At 37.6% G+C, this 26,825-nt stretch overlaps 1 protein-coding gene across 1 annotated transcript in view; it reads right to left on the bottom strand.

The window, feature by feature from the left end:
- STIM2 (stromal interaction molecule 2) overlaps nt 1–25,524 on the bottom strand; it is a 137,629-nt gene extending 112,105 nt beyond the window's left edge. Inside the window, exon 1 of the mRNA XM_054582022.1 lies at nt 24,958–25,524. Within this exon, the coding sequence (XP_054437997.1) occupies nt 24,958–25,360 (403 nt within the window). The 5' untranslated portion in view covers nt 25,361–25,524. The remainder of the gene's footprint in view (nt 1–24,957) is intronic.
- Nucleotides 25,525–26,825: the final 1,301 nt, after the last annotated feature.

The raw sequence follows: 26,825 nt of genomic DNA, 5'->3' as shown, positions 1-26,825 counted from the left end.
GCATTTTCTACATCAGGGCCCATGATGCCCTAGCTGCTCCCTCCACCTAAAGTGTAGCTGTATTACTCTGTCCCTCTCTTTCCTCTCCTCAACTATCACTTATGCTTTCTCTAACCACTATAAACAAAACAGCAAATACATAGATACACTCTTTCCTGACATTTTCTATTCCCTCTCCTATTTAGTTTTCCACCAAAGTATTTATTACTTCCTGACATATTATACATTTACTTGTCTACTTGTTGACTGTCTTACCCACTTAAATGTAAGTTCATTGGTTTTTGTCTTCTTTTATTCATTGCTCCAGTGCCTACAACATATCTGTAAGTGTTGAATAAAGATATGTTGACTTAATACATTAGCCTTAAATTAAAATATCGAACAAACAAAATATCAAACAACCCTCTCAATTATGCGAATATGCTAGCAAACAGGAAAAACTATAAGCAGGAAAATCTAATATACCTCCCTACTTCTCCTTCCACTCTCCTCACTGATATTTTTACAGTGAATATAAAAAGAAAGTGAATGTTCTATCTATCATATTTCTCTTTTTTCCCACTTAACCACAAATTATGAGCTTCTAGGTTCTCAACTTCCATATTTGTTAAGTAACAGGAACTGGTCCATGGTAATCAGCTTCTGAAGGTCTGGTATCTTAAAATTGGATTTGAAGCAAAGTTTATATGAATTTTTTAATAAACCATCACAGGGGTTCCTCAGTACTTAGGGTAAACAACATTGTACATGTACATATAAATTACATATATGTATACCCTACCTATAATCTGAGGTACTAAACTTAGCTTCTCTTCATAATGCAAACAACACTGGACCTTCCATTTTAAGTTTCTCTGCTCTTATACTCTTTAAAATCTAAGAAGCACAGTAAACACTTCACTTGTCTGAAAGTTCTTTCTGACTTCACTTAGGCAAAATGCAGATAAACCTGAAAAAAATACAAATCCTCAAAAAATGAAAACAATGTCACAAATATCACACACTAAAACTTTATACTCTATTCAAAAGAAGATCCTTAGCACTACCAATAGTTAAGACAACTCAAGTTTTGATGCCCATCCTCCAGCCTTGATACTAAAAAAATTAAAAATTTACAGTTGTCCAATGAATAAACTGATATAAACATGTTGATTATTCCATATTTATATGACATTCAAAAACAGAAAATAAAGCTATTCTATGATATTGAAGTATAAGTATAGTGGTTAACCCCGAGCAGAGGCCAGAAGTAATTATAAAAAGGCATAAGGGACTTCGAGGAGGAAGGTTATGTTTCTTGGTGTGGGTGCTGATAATATCAGAATATTCACTTTGTGAAAAACAGGTGAGCTATATACTGATTTTGTGCCCGTTTCTATACTGTTATACTTAAATAAAAAGCTTATGAAGAAACAAGTATTACAGCAGCTCAAGGCCATGAAAGATAAGGTTGAAAAGCTCTACAAAAATCAAAATTTGTAGTCCTGAAGAATCAAAAATTTGTAGTCCTGAAGAATACCTGTGCTTTTGCATGTGTACTAACAGTAACATTGTGCCTGTCAAATCACACCCAGTACAAGGCAGATGGTCAGGATGTGGGTGATGAGGACCAGAACAAGCAAGTACAGCTCCTACAGTCGAGCTGAATCATTATTTACAAAACTAAAATTTGGTGTGTTTCTAAAACAGATGAACAGTTAGGTACACTATGAAGTATTGACCTGATAGAATATTACTATTTGTGGAAGGTTTGTGTCTCTTACTATCTATAACATAATGGACATGACACTTAACTATGCAGGCCTTCAGTTTCCCCAAATAATTCCTCAATTCCTCAATTAATTACTCAATTAATACCTACTGCTCTAACTTGTTGCAAGGATCAAATGTGAACCTATGGAAAACCATAATGAAGTGACTGTGATCATAACTTCAGGCTGCCAGAAGACACAGCAATGACTGTGCACCCAGAATAAAGAAGGCAGTCAATAAACGTTCTGTGGATAAACAGACAGGCATATACAAGCACTGGTGGAGCAGGAATGGAAGCGCAGGTCATCTGACTCAGTCTCTACAAAACTATGCACTCTTCACCAGAAGTGCGCAGTGAAGATTAAAAACTGTAAGAACCGTTAGATTGTGAAATCAAGTAAGGACAACTACGGAACTCTCATTAGAGACTGTTTGATACAAATTATATAGCAATCCAAGGTCTAGAGGGTTTAGTATTATACAGTCAAGTAGATTAGCTAGAATAATTAGTAATTTCTGAATCACAAAGATATCTGAAAAGCTTATTGACCTTTCGGTAAGCACCTAACTTAGGTAAGGCTGATAAGTCAACGAATACAATGCAAAGGGCACCAGACTAGACATTTAGTTAGACCAAGGAAGTCTAGGCAAGGGGGACTTACCAATAGGAAATCAAGAGCTACACAGGGAATACAAATGAGCCAGGATAACAGAAAACAATCTAAAGCTTGGAAAGAAAGCAATAACAAATAGAGACAATGACAAAAACCAGGATTCGTCAGCGTCTGAGATAAGCAAAGACCCTGAGAAGCAGTTATCTACCTCTGGGACAGGGTTAGGAAACCCTCCCAGCCCCAGGGCCTAGGAAAAGACCCACCGCTCCCAGAGGCTGAGCAGAAGTATTAAAAGCCCACTAGTTCAGGAAGGGGAAAAGAAACCTTCCTGCCCTGCACCTAAACAAAGCAGTATGCTACCACTGGGCAAAGAACAAGAAACTCTCTCTGGCCTACATCCTACTTCAAGTAAAAGCAGAGTTTGGCTGTTGCTGGAGGAAAGGGGGAAATTTTTTAAAAACAGAAAGCAGGACTTGGAAAGCCCAGGCTCACAAGCCCAGCCTGAGACTGAGGGTAGATAGATCAGAAGAACCAAGCCCTCCTCCACTCCCACCTCCAACCTAAAAGACACACACACAGAGCCCCCCTGTAGCGTAGGCATGCTACTGATAGTTGACAATGGAGCAGGAACGCTACTCAGGGCACACAAAGTTAACAACTGCCACCACTGGGAAATTTCAAGGTGCGCTGAAGGTGACAATGGTAACAATAGAGGCATGCCTAGCTCAACTAGAGACAGAAATGACTCAGCCTACCACACTCATGGTCTGACAAGAGACGCATACCCACTTCTGAGAATAGACAATATTTACTCAAGCTTCACCAGTTTTACCATAGTTAAAAATTTTAGGACGCATTTTTAGAAAACCTCACAGTCAAGACATAAAGCAAACAACAGAACAAAACACAGAGATGACCCAAATGCTGAGGTGTCAGGGATGCTAAGATAACTATGATTAATATGTTAAAAGATCTAGAGGAAAAGATTAGTATATTAAAGAATCTAAACAATATGTGTAAACAGTTGGGGAATTTCAGCAGAGATACAGAAACTACAATGTAAAAAACAAACAAATGACAATAGTAAAATTTTTAAAAAGATAATTTCAAAGTTGGGGAGTTCCTCTGACAGGACTATCAGTGGAACTAAAAACAGGTCAGTAGGAATTATCCAAACTGAAACAAAAAAGAAAAGAAAACCCAGAAGGGAGCACACAATTGTGGGACAATGTCCAATTGTCTAACATACACTTAATTGGAGTCCCAAAGAGAGAAGAAACATAAAAGAATGATCTGAAAAGATAATGGTTGAGATTTTCCAAAACTAAAGACAACAAAACATAGAGCCAAGGAGGTCAGAAAACTCTTAAAATTGTTAAGTTATCCTTATCTTAGATCAAATTAGTTAAAGCAAAGGTTTAGACAAAAGATATAGCTTTAAATAATAAACCACTGAAAAGTGTGTGTTTAGTAGATATGGTAAAAATAGATTCTGTTGTCTATTAAAATATAATGATGTACTATTTACCATTTCCACATAAAAATGAACTGGAGGAAATGGATAATACAGAAGCAATAAAAGGTGATAAGAGATTTTTAAAAACCTGAACTGTAAAGTGTAACCCAATGAATACATATTACAGTTTCCTTCTAATAGCCAACAAATATGTTCAGACTATATTACTTTGATAAAAACAAATGTTAATTTTCAGCAAGTACATTAAATAAAGTTGTGAGTTGTAAAAACAATTATCATATGAGAATTTAGTAAGTCATTTAGGGTAATTCTACTTTGTGAAAATCGTATTACAAATTTACTTATGGTTTATCATTTCTACCATGAAAATTTGTGTCAGCAATGACTGGGGGGAAAATGGGGATCTAGATATTGTTGACAAAAATTGAAGCAGATAAGAGCCAGACTTGAGATTTTTAAAATGCAATCTTGAGTCTTGACTAGTGTAGCTCAGTAGGCAAGGCATCATCCTGCAAATCGAAAGGTCACCGGTTCGATTACCAGTTAGGGCACATGCCTGGGCGGCAGGCCAGCTCCCCAGTAGGGGGTACACGAGAGGCAACTGATCAATATTTTCTCTCACACATCAATGTTTCCTTCCCTTTCTTTCTTCCTCCCTCCCCCTTTCTCCAGAAATAATTTTTTTAATTTAAAAAAAATGCAATCTTTAGTTAAAGAAAACCCAGGTAAAGTCTATCTAACTTAAGTATTCCCATGTATCTGAAAGCTAGGAAAGTCCTAAGATCCAAAGACAGATCTAAATGGTGGGAACAGAGCCAAGTTACAATGTTCAACATTCTCACGTCTCCTGATACAAGGTCCCTAGAAGATTTATTCAAATTTTACCAATACCCTGTGAATTGCAGAAGATGTCTGAGCCATAGTAGGGGAGATATTCAAAGACTTGTTAAATAAATTTACCCAAAGCTTATGCCATTTTATTCATCCAAGTCAAATAACATGTCTGAAACCACTGTCTGAAACCAGGGACCTGACCTGACCCTAACAGGTACAAATCAACAATACCAGGTAACAAAAAAAGGATATTTAACTTTCTAATGGACTGAATACTAAGCAGCAAACTAATATGCTTCTTACTGTACATACTATCTACTATAATCTAAAATGGTTTTTCGAGCATTTCACAAGCTACAGAAGGAAATTCTGGATGCTTCCTTATAATAAAAGGATAATAAATGAAAATTAAGTTTTCTGAATTACTAATTCAGAACATGTAAGTGATTTTTTACTATGGTATTTTCTTTTAGCAAATATAAATTATTAATAGAGACCTTCATGGGTTTATTGATCCTCACTTCACAGACTATTTTCTCCCATGAGATCTTAGTTCTTCAACATTGAATTCTACTAAGGTAAGATTCCTCTGGAAAATCACAATGATTGGAAAGAAATTACCTATAAACATATCATGCTTTGCTCTAGAATTTGTATTTAACCCCAAAAAGCTGTTGTTTATCTAGAAATCTTGAAAAGCTGAGGAAAAACGAGTATTTATTTTATTATCTTTCAATTCCTAAACAGGGTCTATTCTCACATTGTTTCATTATAAGTTAAAGGCCCTACAATAGCATAACAATTTCTTACTACTTTACTAATCTAAGATATGTAGATAAAAAACAGTGCTAATTATGTACAGTTCAATATTCAAAAAAATTTTACAGACTTCAAAATGTAAATCTAAATTTATAGTACACTATAAAAACTGATAATTTTATAAACAAGTATAAACGATTTATCATAGATTTTTATATACGTCGGAAATAAATTCAGAGAACCAACATATTTGCATATTTCTATGACATTTCAAAATAAATACCATAAAGAAAAATTATATAGTATATGGCAAAAACAAGAATTAGGAGTTAATAGATTTGGGTTCTAATTCTAGGTCAATTATATTACATTGAAGTTGGTTTTAGAATACATGTATTTATATATACTTTGTATATGACTCAAAGAAATTTATTGTGACTTCTGTAACTGATATAAATGAGTAAAAAGATTAATAAATCTTCAATTACAAAGAAGTCTGGGAACTAATGAATACTGGAATCAGTGGCAATTATAAAATGAGGAAGTTGTATATTTGTTCAAAGATCTCATACCATATATAGTAAAACTATAATTGCACAACAAATAACCAGAGCATTAAAAGTAAAATCATGACAAGAGGTTTCATTTGTCTAGTTTTCTAATATTTCTTCAGCACCTAAAAAGTGGCAAGCAGTAGGCATTCAAACATTTGTTAAATAAATACACGCCCCAGCTAAGTAGCACACCATAATTATCACAGTCCATGCTTAATACCTACTGACTTTACTACTCTCATTTTCACATTAATCAGCACCTTTTAAATGTTTTCAAAATCTGGGAGATTACAAGTTGAATAAATTCTACCTTTTTAATAATCACATCATTTTAATTTTTCTAAACTCTTTGAAAAGATGTGAATTTAGGTGAGTTCAGGAACATTTGAGATCTTGCTCCCCAGCATATGTCGGCAGTTCAGCTCAAATAAACTCATAAAAATTCTCTACAGGTCTAGACATTTCTTGCATGGACATTTACCTGGTGCAGTTGTCAGGATTCTGAAGAAGCCTACCCAGGACAACCCTGTGGACCAAAACGCAGTGCTAGGTGCAAGGACCCATTGTACCCCATGGCCTCACCGCTCCACACTAGGTGAATTTGGGTGAGTTTCTCTCAGAATCTGGGGCCTCCCTGCTTTAAGTAGCAGGCCATGATGTTAACTGCACTGGTCTCACAAAACCCTTGAGGTGGATAAAGGTTAAGAAAACCCAGGGGGAGAGAGAAGGGAAGGAGGGAGGGAGGCAGGGCAGGAGGGAGGAAACCCAGGGAAAGGGGGAAAACGTTGAGTTGCTGGTTTTAAGTTCAGCTTTCTAACTGAACGGATTACTAGGAGTCTAAACAAAATCTTTGCTGGTTAAATGAGAGTATGAACTCTCAAAGCTTAGTTCTGAAAGAGAAAGAATACTTGCTTTCCCAACCTGAGCTGTTCGGATCCCCAAACCCAAGGTGGAGGAGAGGGGCGCTAGGCATCCTCAGGGTGCGGTAATGCCTCAGGGAGAAGGACACGGCACCCTGGAATGGGTTTGCCCTGAGAGAGGGACCTGTGCCTTGGAAAACAGCAAGGTTCCAGCAGCATCTGGTAAGCTCTTGCTGGCCCTGGCTGGTGTATTCTTAGATGACTAAGAATCTTTGTGGAGTTACCTGAGGAAAAATTTCCTCCCACTGGGGTGTCCGATCTGTGGTGCGGGCCCCGCGTAGCCCAGGATGGCTATGAATGCAGCCCAACACAAAATCGTAAATTTACTTAAAACGTTATGAGATTTTTTTTTTTGTGATTACATGTCACAATGTATTTAATGTGTGACCCAACACAACTCCTCTTCTTCCAGTGTGGCCCAGAGACACGGAAAGGTTGGGCACCCCTGCTAGGGCATAAAGCAGTCTTGGAGAGAGATCCACAGCATTGGCAAGTCCAGAGACATGCATGTAAGGGCTGGTTTTCTCTAAAAGTTTATTCAGACTCTACAGATCTCAAAATTAACATGGGAAATCATGCCTCTGAGGGTACAAGGCCCACGACAGTCAGCCTCCCACTTATAACTAAGTTGGCTGAGCTGAGGGTTCTTTGATACTTCTAAATTAATTTTTGCATGCATAATTTAAAAACACCAGCTATAAAATTAAGCAAAAAGAATAAAAAATATGTTTAATTGCTCTCTCAAGGCTTCAAAAAGAGGATTTAAATAAATACACCAATCTATGTTGCTGTTTATTGTCAACACAATTTTTTCACATACTAAAAATGGCTGTCCTTATTTTAATACTAATTACTTCATTTTTTAAAGATTTTACTTATTTTTTAGAGGGGAAGGGAGGGATAAAGGAAGGCAGACAAATATCAATGTGCAAGAGAAACATCAACTGGTTGCCTCATGTGCCCTGACCAGGAATCAAACTGGTGAGCCTTTGGTTTGCAATATAACATGTGACCCACTGAGCCATGCCAGTCAGGATGGGCTGTCCTTACTTTAAAAGGAGGAAGGTCATTTGGAACTTGACTTCTCAAAGACATAAGTTATAAATGCCTCCAGGGCAAAATTGGGATCCAATTGTTCTTTTATAAACTAGTTAATTTTTCTCATGGCTAAAAGGTCTGTTTGCATATGTACATAAATAATGGCCAGAAAAAGTCTAGCCATTGTTAATATGAGAACAGTTTGCACAAAATTGATATAACCTGGCAGCCAAGGAGAGTGGACTGGAATGCACATGCACGAACAATGATGACTTCACTGTACTAGTCAGTGGGGGCAGCAGACGCCATTGAGTGACCATGTGCACTGTGTAGCTGTCGCATTCAAAATGACTGAGCAAGCAGAGCAAAGAATCTTCATCAAATTTTGTGTTAAGCTTGAACATTCCTCTGCAGAAACTATTCAGATGACTCATAAAACTGCAGCTGTGGGCAACTGGTGATTGGCAGCTTCATCACGACAACACACCTCTCATGCATCACATCTCATAAAGAGTTTTTGGCAAAACATCACATTGCCCAAGTAACTCAGCCCCCCAACAGCCCCGATTTGGTGCCCTGTGACTTCTGGCTTTTCCCAAAACTAAAATCACCTTTGAAAGGGAAGAGATTTCAGACCATCAATGAGACTGAGAAAAATATGATGGCATCTCACTGAGCTTCAGGGGCATCTGACGGTGACTGGGAGAACTGTGTGAGGTCCCAAGGTGCCTACTTTGAAGGGGACTGAGGTGTCATTGTCCTATGTACGATGTTTCTTGTATCTTCTTCAATAAATGTCTCTACTTTTCACAATACATGACTAGACACCTTCTGGACAGATTACACATACACACACACACACACACACACACACACACACATACGTACATATAAAATAAATGAGATAATTTTCTACCTCCAGATGGTATTGTTAAAATTAACTCAAAAGGAAACACTTGTAAAAATTAGGTATTCTAAAATTCTCAAAGAAATAGAAACTCAAATGCTTTTCAATTTCACATGATCTAACAGTAATCCTTAGTAAATAAAAGCTAGATTCAGTTTGTTGGTTTAAGTAAAACAGACATGTCTTTATTTTGCCTAGGTTTTACAAATATAAGACCATATTAATAACTGACTTTTATATCTAAGAAAAAAATGTTTCTAGAGGTTATAAAATGTCCAACCTAAAGAATGATAATTGATTACTTCTTAGTTTTCATTAGACACTGAGGTTTTTAAAGGTTAAAAACCTCAATATATATAGAAAAACTTCTAGGATATATTGTATGGGTAAAAAATGGTTGTAAATTAAATAAACAGTCAAAGCTATGAGAAACCCAAAAAAGCAGCATAGTTTTTCCTGGCTCCCTGGCACCCCACTTTGGAAGTTTTTACATTCCTTCTTGCATCATAATGCATTTAAAGCTGGACTTAGGTGAAGAAATTTATGAATGACATTATTGAAAGGAGACATTTTATCCTATTGCCAAGCTAAAGAAGATGTATAAGACAACTTTTAATGTGACACTAGATGTCAAACACAGAGAAATTAGACAGAAGGCAAAACTATGATCATGATAGTTGTCAGAAAAACAATGATTCAGGGTTGTTTTTCTCACTGAAAACCACAGACTTGATGCCTTCTATTTTCCTGCCCTTCCAGTGTGTGGAAAATTTAGCCTCAACTCAGATCCCATGGTTCCAGTATTGCCCCATCCCCAATGATCAACAAGAGAATGTCAATACTGAGCCTTCCTAGCAATGAGCCTTCCTAGCACAGTACCCACCAAAAGGCTGATCATCAATGTACCCTTCATATTGATTTATGACCAACAAATCTATGGTCAAAAAAAGGGGTGGGTGTTTCTATAGAAAATAACCTCACTGGGCAATCTGATCATAAATTCCTAACTGGGCAGGCCATGGTGAGTAGTCACACCCAGACATCTAAATTTTTAGTGTAAGTTTTATCTTTGTCTTAAGCAATTCCTGTCCATTATTTCTGTACAACATCTAGGTTAACATACCTTTGAAATAAATAACCCCCTCCAAAAGAGCACATAATCTTAACTATATGTAATCCCATCCAAGTTGCTTCCTACTACCTTAACATAATTGTCATCACATTCCCTCCTTTAATCTCAAACACATAAAAGAAACTGCAAGCTGTTATTGGTGAAAGCATTTATCTCAGTCTGTTGACATCTTGCTTCAAGATGTATCCTTTCTTTGGCTCAAATAATTTTTAAAGAAATTCAAAAAGTGACTTAAGCCAACTGAACGTAACTGTTCAGTTTGTCTAAGTAAAACACTAAAAAGTTTTCCTGTAGCATTTTTCCACTGCAAGTTCGCAGTCACAAATAAAGATGTGCAGGGTGGGAGGGGGGAACACTGGGTAGAGGTGGGAGGGAGAAAAATTGAGACAAACTTAACAGCATAAATGATAAAATATAATTAAAAAGACAAAGATGTGCTACAATTCTTCCCATAAATATCTAACACATATAATTTTTCAGTACCATCAAAAACATCTTAGATAAAAACAGCTGTGTTGTCAATGATTAAATAATGCTATAATCCAGGGTATAACTTACCCATATATTTTAAAATGTTGGATAGAGAAGTATTTGTAAACCATTAATCACTATACAGATGTAAAGTGTCATTAATTACAATAGGTTATAATCAAAGGCAAATCTTCAAGTCAGAAAGTATTTACAAGGTTACGATACAACTTTTATAAGAGAGCAACTGTAACAGATGCCTGAAATGGCTAGGAAAAAAAAAAAACTACGGTGGTACAACATAAGTAGAAAGATATTGCCAGGTAGAACTGCAGTAAGTTTTAAGGTAGGAGAAGCCAGTCTTTCCAAAGGTGATGTTGGAAAGACTTTATAACACATACACATACACACACAGAATGAAAAAGCAGGAACCACATCAGTTTTTACCTACCATTCTATCTCCAACTTGTACAACAGTATACGGAACATAGAGAAATAGTCTCAATAAATATTTACTGATTGAATGAGCAAACATTTGAAATGGACCTTAAGATGGAGAAGACACTCTATAAAGGAAACATGCAAGTAAAGGAATAAAGGAGGATATAAGGTACGTTCAAAGAACAAAGAGCAGCCTAATTTTGCTGGAGCATACTTAAGAAATACAGATCAACAGGAGTGTCTGATATGAGCTACATAACAAGTGTAAACTTAATTTGGTATTAATTAAAAATAATAGACTTCCAGTCAATACGGAGGCATAGGTAGACACGCTTTGCCTCTTTGTACAACCACGAAAAGAATTACAGCTAAATCTCAAAACAAGTAACACCCAGAACTGTCAGAAAATCAAACTGTATGGAAGTATGACAACCAGGGATTTAAAGAAGCCACAATCATCCAGACAAGTAGGAGGAGCAGAGATGCAGAGATGGGGTAGACAGGCAAGGAAACTCAGTGTGGCACAGAGAAGAAGCAGTGGCAGCAGAACAGTATGGGCGGTCTAACATTCACATGTGGTAGATAAAAATTGGGAGGAATACCCTAACAAGAAGTAATCCCGACCCCAAGCCAGGCTGCACAGCCCAGGTTTCCAACACCAGGAAGATAAATCCTCATCACTTCTAGCTGTAAAAATCAGTGGGGGTTGGGATGATGGAAGAAACTGCCAGATTTTCAGGAAAATTCATGTAAAGGGCCCACATGGTCTTAAAACGAATGCAAACCCACCCACTCTGGGATTCGACACCAGGGCAACAGCTGGAAGGGCACCAGTTGCATAAGAGGAGTAGCTGAAGTGACTGGAAACGGGGCAAGTACCAAGAGAACCCCCAGAAGCTGGGCAGAGGCACAGTCCCCTCTGTGAGCCCTGCCCCCAAACAGAGCCACCAAGCAGTGAAGTGGGCTGCCCTGCCCTAGTGATTACCTAAGGCTCCGCCCCACACAATCTACAGGTGCCTTTTACAGGGAGTGAAAACACTCTACCTAATACGCAGAAACAAGCACCAGGAGGCTGCCAAATTGAGGAGACAAAAGAAATATGGCTGAAAGGAGAGAACAGAAGAAAACCTCAGAAAAAGAACTAAATGAAATGGAGATAACCAACCTATCAGATGCAGAGTTCAAAACACTGGTGATCAAGATGCTCATAGAACTCATTGAGTACAGCAACAACATAAAGGAAGAAATGAAGGTTACATAAAGTAAAATAAAGAAAAATCTACAGGAAACCAACAGTAGAGGGAAGGAAGCCAGGATTCAAATCAAAGATTTGGAACACAAAGAAGAAATAAACATTCAACCAGAACAGAAAGAACAAACAAGAATTCAAAAACTGAGGATGGTGTAAGAAGACCCTGGGACATCTCCAAACATGTTAACACCCGAATCATAGGGATGCAAGAAGGAGAAGAGGAAAAGCAAGAAATTGAAAACTTATTTGAAAAAACAGTGAAAGAAAACTTCCCTAATTTGGTGAAGGAAACAGACACACAAGCCCAAGAAGCACAGAGAGTCCCAAACATGTTGGACCCAAAGAGGACCACACCAAGACACATCATAATTAAAATGCCAAAGGTTAAAGACAAAGAGAATCTTAGAAGCAGCAAGAGAAAAGTAGAAGGTTACCTACAAAGGAATACCCATAAGACTATCAGCTGATTTCTCAAAAGAAACTTTGCAGGCAAGAAGGGACTGGCAAAAAGTATTCAAAGGGATAAAAAGCAAGGACCTACAACCTAGTTTACTCTATCCAGCCAAGTTATCATTTAGAATGGAAGGGCAGATAAAGTGCTTCCAAGACAAGGTATAGCTAAAGGAGTTCATCATCACCAAGCCATTATTACATGAAATGTTAAAGGGACTTATTTAAGAAAGTAAGATCAAAACTATGAACATTAAAAAAGAAACAAATTCACAACTATCAACAACTGAATCAAAAAAAAAAAAAAAAAAAAAACAGAACTAAGCAAACAACCAGAACAGAAACAGAATCCTAAGTGTGGAGATCATTTGGAGGGTTATCAGCTGGGAGGCAGAAGGGGGAGAATAGGGGAAAGAGTGCAGGGATTAAAAGGCATAATTGGTAGGTACAAAATAGACAGGGGGAAGTTAAGAATCGTATAGGAAATGGAGAAGCCAAAGAGCTTATATCCATGACCCACAGAGAAGAACTAAGGCGGAGGGCAGGGAGTATTGCTGGAGGGAAGGGGGTTACTGGGCAGAGGAGGGCAAAGGGGGAAAAACTGGGACAACTGTAGAAGAAAAATCAATAAAATATACTTTATAAAAATAAAAAATAAAAGTAAAATAAATAATAAAAGTTTTAGTAATTAAAGTAATATATAAGAGAGTACAAGGTGAGTTACAAGATGTGTGCCTCATCTAGCACAAATGATTTGGTTCAGAACTAATGTGGTAGCAATAAAAATGAAAAGAATGGGGGAAAGGTCAAATATAATCCCAGGAATCTGGCAGGTCAGAAAAATAGTGGCACCATAAAAATAAATACAAAGTAAAAAAGAAAAAAAGAAAGAAAAAGGATGGTTGGGAAGAGAGAGCAATCAGATTAAAAATGACATTTACTGAGCATTTATTCCTTGCTAAGCACTTCAAGTACACTATTTTACTTAATCTTCACAACAACCTGATGAAGTAGTCATACTCCCATTTTACAAATGAGGCAAAAGAGGTCAAGATAATTCCCCAAAGCTCACAAAGCTAATTTAATTGTGTCATTCCTCTCTTCTTCCTTCCTAAGAGAATCTCCATTTTTTTCAAATATGGGGCAGCAACGTGCTCAGGAAGGTGAGCCCCCAGTCCTAGATGAATGAAACCTGACTGTGTTAAACATTTCCCTTGTCTGCCCTGGCTGGGTTGCTCAGTTGGTTTAAGTGTCATCACATACACCTAAAGGTTGTGGGTTCAATTCCCAGTCAGGACACATACCTAGTTGCGGGTTCAATACCTGGCTGAGGTGCCTATGGGAGGCAACCAATTGATGTTTGTCACATTGGTATTTCTCTCTCCCCCCATCCTCTCTCTCTAAAGTCAATAAACATATCCTAGGGTAGGATTAAAAATAAATAAACATGTCTCTTGTCCAACAACTCAGGCTGGCCTATGAGAAGAAGTACCAATACATTGAGGGCACCTGGAAAAGACTTTTCTACTGGCATTAGCATTGTGAAGATAATGAGGATCCTCAAGTCACCAGTCTAAGAGCTGTCCTTAACGCCTCCTCTTCTTTCCCTCTGGTTTCCTAATCCATTAGCAAGCCAAATTAATTCTAATTTCAAAATATCTCATTAACCCTTCCTTTTCTACAATCCTAGTCCAAACCATTATTAACTCTCACTGGATTCCTAATGACTACTTTCCTAGGCAATCTCCCTAAAAACATTCTCCCACCTTCCCGACAAGTCTTTCCCCAAACAGCAGCCAAAGAAACCTTTAAAATGTAAATCGTGGAGCAATTGGACTCCTTGTCCTCTGTTGGTGGAACTGTAAAAAGGTACAACCATCATGGAAAATGGTATGGAGACGCCTCAAAAAATTTAAAAATGGAACTACCTTATGATCCAGCAATCCTAACACTGAGTAGTATATCCGAAAGAATTGAGAGCAGAGTCTCAAAGACATATTTGCATACCTGTATTCATAACAGCACTATTTACAATAGCCAAGAGTAAAAACCAGCCACAGTGTCCATCCACAAATGACTAGATATAAAAAAATAATGTGTTATACATACAATGGAATATTACTCAGCTTTAAGAAGGACATCCTGACACATGTTACAACAAGAATGAACTTTGAGGACATTATGCTAAGTGAAATAAGCCAGTCACAGTAAAACAAATACTGTATGAGATATCTTAAGTAGTCAAATTTATAGAAACAGAAAGTAGAATGGTGGATACCAGAAGCTGGGAGGAGCTGTTTCATGGTACAGAGCTTCAGTTTTACAAGATGAAAAAGTTCTAGACAACGTGAGTATACTTAACGCAACTGAATTATACACTCAAAAATAATTAAGATGGTAAAATTCTTGTTTTTTCAAAAAAAAAAAAAAAGAAGGAAATCATAACATTTCACCTCTCCTTAAAATGTTTCAATTGCTTCCTATCAACTACCGAATAAAATGCCAAACAAGGCCTATTACGCTTTGTAATATCTGGCCTTTTCCTCGTGTACAACCAGATCACATGCTACTCTCCCCTTTCCTCAAGATGTTCAGTCAAAATGATATTCTTTCACTTCTTCAAATAATTCAAGTTCTTTCTTACCTCGGTCTTTCTGTCCATGCTACTACCCCCGTGTGGAATGCAATTCTCTAACTCTTCACCAGTTGGCTTACTATCCTTCAAGACATCATCTTACATGTGAACTTTAGAGACACTTCCCTGACCAGCCTACCTAAATTAGTACATGTCCCCATACCATCCACATTATTTGCTATCTAATGTCTCTTTTGTTCCTTGATAGCATTTCTCACATTGAAATACCTTTTTTTTAATATCTTCCCAAATGCAATGTAAGTTCCATGTAAACAAGGACCTCCTCAGTCTTGATCATCATTGTATCCCCAATAATTATCATATGCCTGGAATATACTTAACGTTCAAACACTGATTTCACATTTTTTTAAGAATCACTCTATGAGAATATTACTAAATATGTACAAATATGCATACAGATTTTTAAAAAACTGTAACTGATGTTACAGGTGTTATCTCTAGTTGTTGAGTTAGATGCATTGTCCACTATATTTTTTAGAATGTTCTCACTTTCCTATAATAAACCTTTAATCTCAGAAATTAAAGTCCTTTAACTCTGATATCTTAACTGCAAAATACTTTAAATATTTTAATTATACAAAATAAAGGTACCAATTGACTTAAGCTAATGATACAACTAATTTTTCTAAAATACCATATTACTTTTCAATCTCACTGTCTAAACTCTGTTTCATAGTTCTACAAAGTTTTAAGTAACCGCAGACCATTAATGATGGTTTAGGTCACAGAAGTGACTAAAACTGCATCTTCATACTTTTTAAAATTCAATACGTAACATCTTCCTAACTCTCAATACATCACACCACTTTTATACAACTATCCTACATCCATACCTGTAGATTTTTAAAAAATCAACAATAACTGAAAATTTACACTTGCCAGACTCTGTGCTAAGCATGTTACATAGATTAACTTATTCATTCTTCCAACTCATTTCAGAGATAAGGAAATTTAGGCACTAATAGATTAACTACCCACCCCAAATTACAAAGCCACCATCAGGCCAGGACTCAGGTCCAGGAAATCCTGCTCAAGTCTAGAGGCTATGCTCGTCATCACACTGCACAAAAGTGGGAACAGACTTATGGCCCAGAAAAAGTTCGAGATGCAGAATGCTATGCTTCTTAAAAATTACATTCCATCCCTAAGAAATACTCGGTGGGGGGGGGAGCACAAACAGTAATTTCCCACTTATTTACATATCATTTTCTTTAAAAGTCATCTGTCTTAAGCTCCAGAAATTACATAACTTAAATTATTCTCATTTTAAGATTTCAGAATATTTAATAGCACTATTTAAAAAAAGAAAAACTGGTTATTTACCAATGATAAATGAAGATGGAACTCATGAGTTTCCTTAGACAATGAAAACCTAGAATTTAACATTAATCAGAATGTTTAATTTTGCTATATATCCAGCTCATTTTCTAATTTAGCTATAATTACACCCTGTGCTTTATTATAAAGAATATTGGCACTGGAGAACTTTAAAGATATAAACTATTTGAGAGAAATTCTAAATCTCCATTATATATGGTGACCTATTATGGGGATGATGATAGCCTCACAAGGTTCCCACAAGGGCTAATTGAGATAAAATATACAAATACCTGGCATAAATTTGAATACCACATGCAAACATGAATGTTGGTACCCTACAAGCAGGCTAACCATTGACTCTGCCTTATTTGGTAATCCAGAATCTCCATCTAGCAGTCTCAAATGCCAATGTCTTTGATAAATGCCTCTCCTAAGCTTCCTCCTTTCATACCACTCTACTTATCCCTATGTGACAAACTTAAACATTTCAGTGAATACCTCTTTGCTGGCAAATAACTCCTCATTACTAACCCATCTCTTCATGTCAAAGTTAGGAACTCCATCTTTGTAATTCTATTAAATATAGCATAAACTATTATGCCCTTATACCCATATCACAATGTATCAACACCCTTTCAGTGGGGCTGGTTATCGTCTCTTGGAATATAAGGCAGGGTCAATAATTTACTGATCTTGAAATTCCAAACACCCAACTTGGTGAATGGCACATAATAGTTACTGAAGTTTTTTGTTTATTTGGTTTTTGTTTGTTAATGAAGAATGAAAATGATACAAAAAAAGGGAACAAAAAAGACATTTATTTATATTACACGTTGGTCCAAATAAGGGAGAAGGGACGTTTATTTTTAATACTGCAACTATATAACAAGAAACTCCTAATAAATATTCTAATTGATATTTTTAATAAATGCATGAATGCTACTAGATAAGGTACCACAGTGTTTCCTTTTAAAAAGCAAATATGATACACTTTTTTTAGATTATGCAATCCACTCTCAGGTAATTTTCAAGTTTGTATTTTTCTTACAAGGATAAAAATAGTCAATTTCAGCATCTTTATATTCCCAATTCTGTACATCATGTCCGGCAGGAAACAGTCACCTAATGGTGCTTAAAATTATATGCGTGAACACACACAGGTTCACCAAAATCTGGCTCTTTCACTTTTAGATTATGCTCTTTCAGATCATGCTCTATAGTTCTTTTTGGAATCCATTTTGACAAACCTAGAACCAAACACTGGATGCACATCAGAGGGTATATTTTAAAAAGCAAATTCAAAAAATAGCAAAGGGTACCTTAAAGTAGATTTTTTTTCATTAAAAAAAAGGGTCAGTAGTTTGGTTTTTTAAATACAGAGGAAATATCAAGGATTAACACAGTCTGAACGTGTGTAACAAAGTAGAAAAAACTGCTGAAGATGACACACAGTAGGGAAACAGGAAAAATTACATCATTGTCATTAATGATAAAGTTAGCGGTTTATCGCTGGAGAATAGGAATAAAAAAAAGGGGGGGTTAAGATAATCTATTATTCAAAGTTACCTATTTTTTTAAAAGAAAACAGTAGTGGAAATAAAACATGAGCACAGTAACATGGACCTGTGAAATGTACAGTGTGTTGAACAGGAGGTAAAAATTTCAAATAAAGGTTCAAAAAAAAAACATTTTACTCATTGAGAATCATTTAAGAAACTACTACAAGTCACTTCCATTACTCTAGGGGTTTGCGATGAAGTAGTTTAATATTTTTTAATCATATAAATATGGTATTCATTTCAAGTATTTTTAAAATTAAAAACCCAGTACTTAATTCAGTAAAAGGGTTTTTGAAGTGTTTCAGATCCCTATAATGGCAAGCTTAGTAGGAAGATCAAAGAGAGAGTCAGACAAAGAAAGTAAAAACAACTAGGAAAAGCGTGAGGTACACAGAGGCCAAGATCCATAAGCATACATAAAGACAAATTTACTTGCAAGTAACATAACAGTGGGAGAGATACATGCACTTGGGTTCTGAGATGAATGTCAAAGTAAACTGCTCTTCTCTTAGTCTGTGGCTCCCTAGTTCTTGGGAAACAGGGATGCAGACCAGAGCTGGGTATTACCAATATCTTAAGAAAATGCTGCATAAACCAATATTAAACATTCTAAAACTAATTTGAGCCCTACTCCTAAAGCTGTTTCACTTTAGACAGTATAGCTGAGGAAGCCTAGAAGAAAGGAAATTACTCCCAGGTTGCGCCAAATGAAATAAAGCCAAAAGTCAAATCAATCATTGGCTTGGGGTTCCCTATCCCCAATTTAGAACTTTCCTAGTAATGAAGTTCCCTGAGAAGGAAATGTTCAGCGGGACTAAAGGAACACTAGACAGAGGAGAGAACCACCCTTAAAATCAGCAACAATGAAACCAGTCAATGAGAATAGTTACTGAAGGTAGGATTAGAAAATGTCAAGAAGGATTAACTACCTAATACCTACTAATATAAAGATGTAGAAGGATAAGGAAAAGAACAGATCAATTAGATCATCTACAGATCAAGCTTGAAATTCACACGATGAAATTCAAAAGTTAATTTTGTAACAAATAATATGCTGCTATTCTGACACATTGTTATTCAAAGAAGGGGGTTGGGGAGCTCAAATCTGATGCATTATAATGTTAGTTTAATAAGGAAATTGTTATTCTTTGTTAAGGGGTAAACATGAATTTTTAAATATGGAATACTATGAAGCTCTATTATAAACAATTTTGTAAATCACCATATAAGTCCAATCATGCACAAAAGTAGTTTTTATATTAAATAGGCACATTTGAATAAAAGACAGCAAAACAGTATTTCTTCTTGCATATTTTCAAGGACTAGTAGCAATTTAAATCTACAAACTCTAGGTGTTTAAAAATTAAAAGGTAACTTTTGGTTCTTAAACTTCAGTCAGATTCCTTTCTAATCTAACAATAAAATGTTACAGTTTCCTCTAAACATTTTCATAGCCAGTGTATAATTTAAACTCTCAAAACCTCTACTTCTATATAACTTCCTAATTGGCCTTTTTAAAAATTCTAACATCTCCTCATTTCCATCTACCCAGACCTCTTAAACACAGAGGTCACGAAACTCTCATGTTCAAAAACCACAGTTCTTCTCAATCCCTGACAGGATAATAGATTTAGAACTCGAAGTTTATGAACAAAACCCTCTGAAATGTCAAAATATCTTTTCAAGCCTGTTGTTTGCATCATGTTTCTGTGGCTTTCCATACTCACCAGCACTTGTCTGAGTAACTACCTCAGTTTTAGACGTGTTGACACTTCAATACATAGGAAATAAATTTGGGGACATTAAAGCCGTCGATTTTGTTGTTCCACTTAATTTGTCAATTCATTTATTGCTTCTCATATATGCCCTGACCAGAGACGGAACCCATGACCCTGGCATACTGAGACGGTGCTCTAATCAACTGACCTGCCCAGTCAGGAGCCTCCTTATTCAGGCACATGCCTCCTCCTAGAAAGCCCTTTCACTCATCTCCACAAGAAGTACTATCTATAAATCAAGGTCCAGCTCAAATCCTACCCTTTTCCAAGCAATATTCCCTAACATCCTTCCTTTCCCCAAAATTTTGTAGTCCATTATGGTACTAATCAGTTTGTCTCACTGTTATATTTAGTTGTGTGTAGAAGGATGCATACAACATACCAGTTAAGAATCAAAGCTTTGGAAGCAGAGAAACTCAGATCAACATCTGACTCTGCTATTTACTAAGGATGACCTTGGGCAAGTTACTTAAGAATCATCCTGCATTGGTTTCCTGATCTCTTTTATAAAGATAGCAGCCATCTAACAGTTTAGTAAGTATACCTGTTATTCCCAAAAGGCAGGCCCATGTCTTCCTCATTTTTGTATTCTTTTCCATGCACTATTCTGCATGTATTTAATAATTTCTTGGTTGATGAAATCGGATCAATTCAGAATTAATCTCCTAGGCAAACAATAAAGTCCAAATTCTTACAAATATCAAAAATGGCTCGCTTAGCATGTTACTAGCTGTTAATTTTAACATTAGTTTAACCAGTTCATACTTTAGCTACCATATACATAAATGCAGATCCCAAAGTATCATTCTAGAAGTGTTCCACAATGCATTATTATCATGAGTAGGCCAATATCCAAAATAATTAATATAGTTACTTAAAAGTCTAAATTAATCTAAAAACATGAGCAAGTATTCAGAACAATCCTTTAGCAAATTAAATAATTCCCACGTGGATCCCTCCCTTGTTAAAGTTACACAACCTCCTGAACCCACTTTTCTACTGGCCCCCTGAGTTACCCTTGTGCCAGGGGATTCCCAGCAGAAACAAACCAGTTTTCCCATGGTAATCTCAAGAAGACTCTCAAGGGCTGCAATGCTTCCAGACCAACAAGATTACTACTAATTCTTATATGTTAGCAACAGTCTAGATCAAAACGGATGAGTAGATTCTTTAATCCTATAATTAGCAACAGCAAAACAAAAACAAACTGATGAAGGAAGGGACTAATAGTGATAACCACAGGGAAGGAGAAAGAGGATATAACAGAAGACCTAACCATCAAAAGGCAGCTTCAGGAAATTATAAGCTAAATTCAGAAAGAACAATTTCTCAAAAGAAAGAAAAACAGTTTTACTACAAGAATTGCACTGAGTTTAACTATTGTCACATTGTAAATATTAATAAATGTGTTCATTTGTAATATATTCCTCAATGCAAAACATATAAGCTACACTCAAAAACCTATTAATAAAAAAAATGACAACATTTGCTAAGTAAATATTATTAAGGATGCAAGATGAGATCATTAAAAGTGAAGCTTAAAATTTTTCCAGTGACAATCATGCTCATATGAGATATTTTCATCTAAATTAATGAAAACCCAAAACAGAGATGTGTTTAGCACTAGTAAGTAAAGTGGCTCTTCTAAACTTCTTTCAAACTAAGAAAAACTATTTTAAATTTTTATTGAAATTTTAGCACTTCCAAAAGACATGTTTTAAAATGTTTTTAAAATTAGTGAAATTACAGTTAATATAAAATCTTTATTAGGTACTAAAGAAGGTTGCATCTGTTCATAAAAAAAAAGATAGAAGAAAATATTTCCAAAGTTAAAATTTGTTTTACAAAATTATGAAACAAGTAACTCTGTAAGAAAAATTTTTAATTTAAATTATTCTGCGTATTTTGCAATAATAAAGATTATGTTCTATATATGCGATACATTTATGTATTTGTGTGTGTGCGCATATTCATTGCCCTTTCAGAAACTATTTCTCAGGGACTGATATCTGATGAGATCACTCACTCCTAACTGGGATCTACTCCATGATTCTAAACCTGTTAGGAAAAAATAAAATATATATATAAATGTTTTAAATTATTAAAGCACTGCTTTACATCACAATCAACAAGCTCCTAGTCACCAATTCCTTATCTGGTTTAAATTTCAATTAGTTTCAAAGAAAGAGCCCTAATGCATAAAATGCAATTTTTACTTACTTACTAAACCCGCACTACAAACATTAGTTTTACCTTATCAAAATATTTGTACACTGAATCCTGAAAAGGTATTATAAAAAAGAAAAGGAAATATAAATATTCATTATGACAATGGGTCTGGGTCTGTTTATTTTGATGATTTGTCAGTCTCTCTACAAGAACGTTTGCTTGCTCAAAACTAAGTATGCAATGGATGACTTAAAGGCAATTTAGTATTAAAACACACTAAACATCTCAAGTAAAACTTGTGAGGCAAAACTTCAGGGGAAAAGAATGTCTTCCAGATCTTATTAGGAGGAGGCAAACTCTAATGAAGTTTATTAAGGTCAGTATTAAAAATACCAATCTGCAGAGGAAGAGAGAAGATAAAGTTATTTTGGCTGTCACTTTCAGAGCTTTTCAGTATAATCACAGCTAAATGACAACTTTAATATGAAGCCAAAGAGAATGATTCTCCCAGAATTCTTTCAATAATATTTCAATTCAAAATTCTTATGCAGCTTAGTTTTATTACTGATGTTCTCTACCTCATTTCTATCCATTAACAATGCCTAAGCCATGATAACAGTATTTTTTAAGTTCAGTCTATGGGTTGACTTCCTGAAGTGTACAGCAGCAATACTTATGTTCTGGCTTTAACACAACACTTACCAATGGAAACCATAAAAGAAAGCCCTAGTCATACAATCAGAAGAATAGGGAGGAACCCTATATAGACCATATAGTTCAAAGAAATTTTGAATATGCTCTCCCTTTATCATACTTTCAATCTTCCTTTTCCCAGATACCAGTGCTACTAACTGTATCTACATAAACTTACTAAAATGACCACAATTTAACTTATACATGTGTAGTTTGATTATCTTAAACTTTAAATGGACATATTTAACTTCCTAAAAACCTACATTCTACCAAAGAGAAATAACAAGAACATTAAAAATAAATTCAAGTTAATATTATTTTACTAAACTTATTTTAAAGCACTACAGCACAAAAACGGACTTTTTATCCAGTAATAATCAGCCTTCCTTTTTCACAATGTCCAAACATCTCAGAAATTTAAGTCTTCAAAAGGAGAGATTAAAAACATTGATTAAAATAAAATTTCTTATTAAGTAATTTTCTTGATATAATCTATATAGTATATAATATACTGTTAATGGTAAAATAAATACTACATTTTCTGAATCACATGTCCTTCTACCAAACTACATGTTGATAAAACATTAGCCATTATTTTTTAATCTAACTTTTCTGCTCAAGAAACCAGAAGCTGCACTCCTATAGCTTCCAGCTCAAATATTTCCGCCCCTCCCTTCCTGCACGAGGTATTAAAGCTTCACATTATAGTTTATCAGGCTGCCTTCCTAGTAATCACAATTCTTCACCACATTTTTATTTGGAGAATAAAGACTGTTCAAGAATACGCCTCTCCAGCCTGTCCTCTCACTCGAATTATACCACACTCTAATATGGATCATTCTGTAATCACTTTGTCCAAATTACCCAGTGATAGGTTTGATGTTTCAAGTTCCATTTAAAAGGGTTTGAGATGTTTCGGAATAGAGTAAGTTAAATATTCTGATCATTATGTTTTACACAACCTCCAAAGAGCTTGTGAAGTTTACCAACGCCCTCCTCTCTAGAATAGTAAACATCCTGTCATAGAATCCAGAGAATAGCTGCTTTGCTCTCAAGAATATAACTCCTGAACACTTCCCAGAGCAGCTGTTAGTAACTTTCAGATGCCTGCTGGACTATCACTTCAGTTAAATTAACAATGTGTCATCTTATTCTGTTTTACTTTTTCCTTTTTGGTCTTGCAATTAATGTAGAAAGCCTAAAGATAACTTTTAAAAATAAAGTACGAATAATAAACATTAGGTCCACTCTTCTGCAAAAGAAATCATTTTAGGATCCTTACATCATTACTTAATCCACAATACATCAGTTGTACATGACACAGGAAGGCTTGAAAAAGATTCAGTTTTCCACCTAAACTTACCAAACATGTTTGCAAGTTTTCAATAATTTCGAGAACGTTCTATATTTAAAAGGTGCTGGTGCAGTCTATCAGAACTGTGCTGCTGAAACATAAGCCCCGAACATCCCGCACTTGGTAGATTTTAGGTACATTTCCTGTTACCTGGTGAGCTTTCTGCACTCTCTGTCACCCACTGATGCTCCCATCAGCAAATACTTTCCAACGTTTTAAACGGCCTTCCTCCCACAGCTCAAAAAACACACATTAGTCTTAGAGGTTTCCTCATACTAACACGGAACCACTAATACCACTCGGTATTAAGGCTCTCAAAGAATCCTTTAGCAACCTCCCCTGGGACACTGTGCTCAGCGGGGCTTTGAACCTGAAAACTCGTTGCCAGCTGCCTTTGCAAAAGCAGCACCACAGGCCGACTCAATACCGCATTGCCGCTGCTGACTTTTTCTAGCAGCTTTAAAAAAAAAAAAAAAAAAATCAGCCCAATACCCTGCAGACCCTGCTGGCTCTTCTGCAGCACGGAAGAGAACCGCCGCAGAGCTCAGCGTGGAACACCAGGGAGCCCGACTAAAGGGCGGAGAGGCGAGTGCCGTAGAGAGGCTCTGTCGAAAGCAGGGTGTCGGGGCGTAATGAGAAGGAGTCCGGACTGAGGGGACCGCGACAAAGCAGCGGTCAGGACACTGGTGTCTGGGCAGCCGGCTCGGCATCGCTCCACTGGTAGGGGCCGTCGAAGAGCCGGTGCCGGCATGGGCAAGGGACCCTCCCGGGGATGGGGGTCCCGCAGCGACCGACAGAGCACCACCCGCCGCCCCCTACCCGATCCTCACCTGTCATGAGCGCCGGGTTGTCCCCCGCCGCCGAAGTGGAAGAGGAGGTGGCTGCCGCGGCAGAGCCCGACGCCCGCCTCCCACGGAGGTTCCTGGGCACCAGCTCGCATCCGTCCGCCGTGCCGGCCGCCAGCAGCCCGAGCAACAGCAGAGCAGCCCAACGCCGCCGCCGCAGCCAGCCCGAGGCCGGACCGGGCGTCGTGGCGGGATGAGATCGCGGAGGAGGAGCGGGGAGAAATCGCGGCGGTACCCCGGCCGCCGGCCACTCGCTCACTCCGCGAGGCTCTGCCGCCTGCAACTCCTCGGGGGGCCCCAGCCGCCTCGGACGCGAGCTCCTGCCGGTCGCCAGCCTGGTCCCCTCCGCACCGGCAGCCTCCGGAGGCCGGGTCCCAGCTGCGTTCATTGGTTCCGGTTATTTAAAAAAAAATAAAGTGAGGAGCAGAGAGGTAGGGCGTCTTCAGCTGCGAGCGACAGCCGCGCTTCTGCGGCAGCGAGACCGGGATCCGCTGTTTTGGCTCCTCCAAATACCAGCCCCTGCACCCGTGCCGCCGCCGCGGCGCATCCCCCTCCGCCCCCTCCGCCCCCTCCGGCCCGCGTTGTCGTAGTACCACGGTCGGCCCCCACGCCTCCACCCCTCACACACTTGCTCGCATACCAATCCCCCGCCTCCTTCAGTCCCTCCTCCGCGCAGGCGCGGCGCTGCTGCACTGCGCCTGCGTGGCGCCTCAGCCCCGCCCCCGAGCGCGTTCCCGGGAGTGCAGGAGTGCCGCGGAGCTGTTTCTAGCCATTTAGCTCAGCTGCGAAGATGGGGGGTGGGAGGAAAGACAGGCAGCAACCCCCCTTCACGCCCCCACCACGATTGCAGGCGAGTGGGGGTTCCAAGGAGACCGCTGGAACTGTACAGACATCCGAAATCGTTTGGGCGAGTGAAAGCCCTGTAGACCGCAGCAAAAATAATTGCATGGGTCGGGGGAAATCTAGTAATCGGAAACAGCTATAAAACAGAATTTCAATATAGGTGGGGCTTCCAGGAGGCTAGCAATGTAGAAGTGGAGGTTAGCCTAACCTGGCGTTTTATTTACATGCCAAACACGTAAAACGCTTGCCAATGTTCTAGGCAATGTTCTAAGCGCTTTATAAATTAACGCATTACAATACGGTTATGTGGTGGTATCCTTATCAAACCAATTTACAAATCAGGAAACTGAGGCTCAGAAATGTTAAATAAATTGCAACATACACAGAGAGAGTTAATTAATGGGAGACAGGTAAGATTTAGCATCACGGATTGGAAATATTGGAAGGGATTTGCTCTAGCCTCTGGCTCGACTATATTCAAACAGTACCGGAATTCATCACCTTTCTAGTCTCCCTCTCCCCACCCGTCACCCCATGGAGTTTTTGCTGTCAGCTTAATAAGTTGGCAGAAGAAAGGTGGTTCAGACTTGACTTGGCTTCACCTATCTCGAATGAAGCACCACTATGGAAGTGTGAAGCACAGTTCAGAAAAAAATCAAGAATTTCTTTGAGGCTAGTCAATCTATCAGCAATTACTTCTTGACAGGCTTCTTGGGGACATTATGTTAAGGTGACAATTCTTTACAGGGCAACAGGGAGATTATATTTCCCCTGCTAAAAGGCACAGCAATAAGATCACGCCTTTGCTCAACATCCCACCAAAAAGGGCAAAATTCTGCTAGAGAACCGGGAAAATAACGAATAATGTCTCCAGAAGACATTTCATCCATTTAATATTTACTGAGTGCCTAGTATGTTCCAGTCAGGTTACTGAGTACTGAGGACTCAACAGGGTAGAAGAGAGACACTTGAGAAAGTCATTTAAGTTGCTACTCAGGGATATAAGATAG

This window comes from Pteronotus mesoamericanus, unplaced genomic scaffold (genome assembly GCF_021234165.1).
Source record: "Pteronotus mesoamericanus isolate MK-2021 breed Mesoamerican mustached bat unplaced genomic scaffold, CSHL_Meso_final contig_68, whole genome shotgun sequence".
In the NCBI taxonomy this organism is placed as follows: Eukaryota; Metazoa; Chordata; class Mammalia; order Chiroptera; family Mormoopidae; genus Pteronotus; species Pteronotus mesoamericanus.
This window is presented reverse-complemented; position numbering and strand designations above follow the sequence as displayed.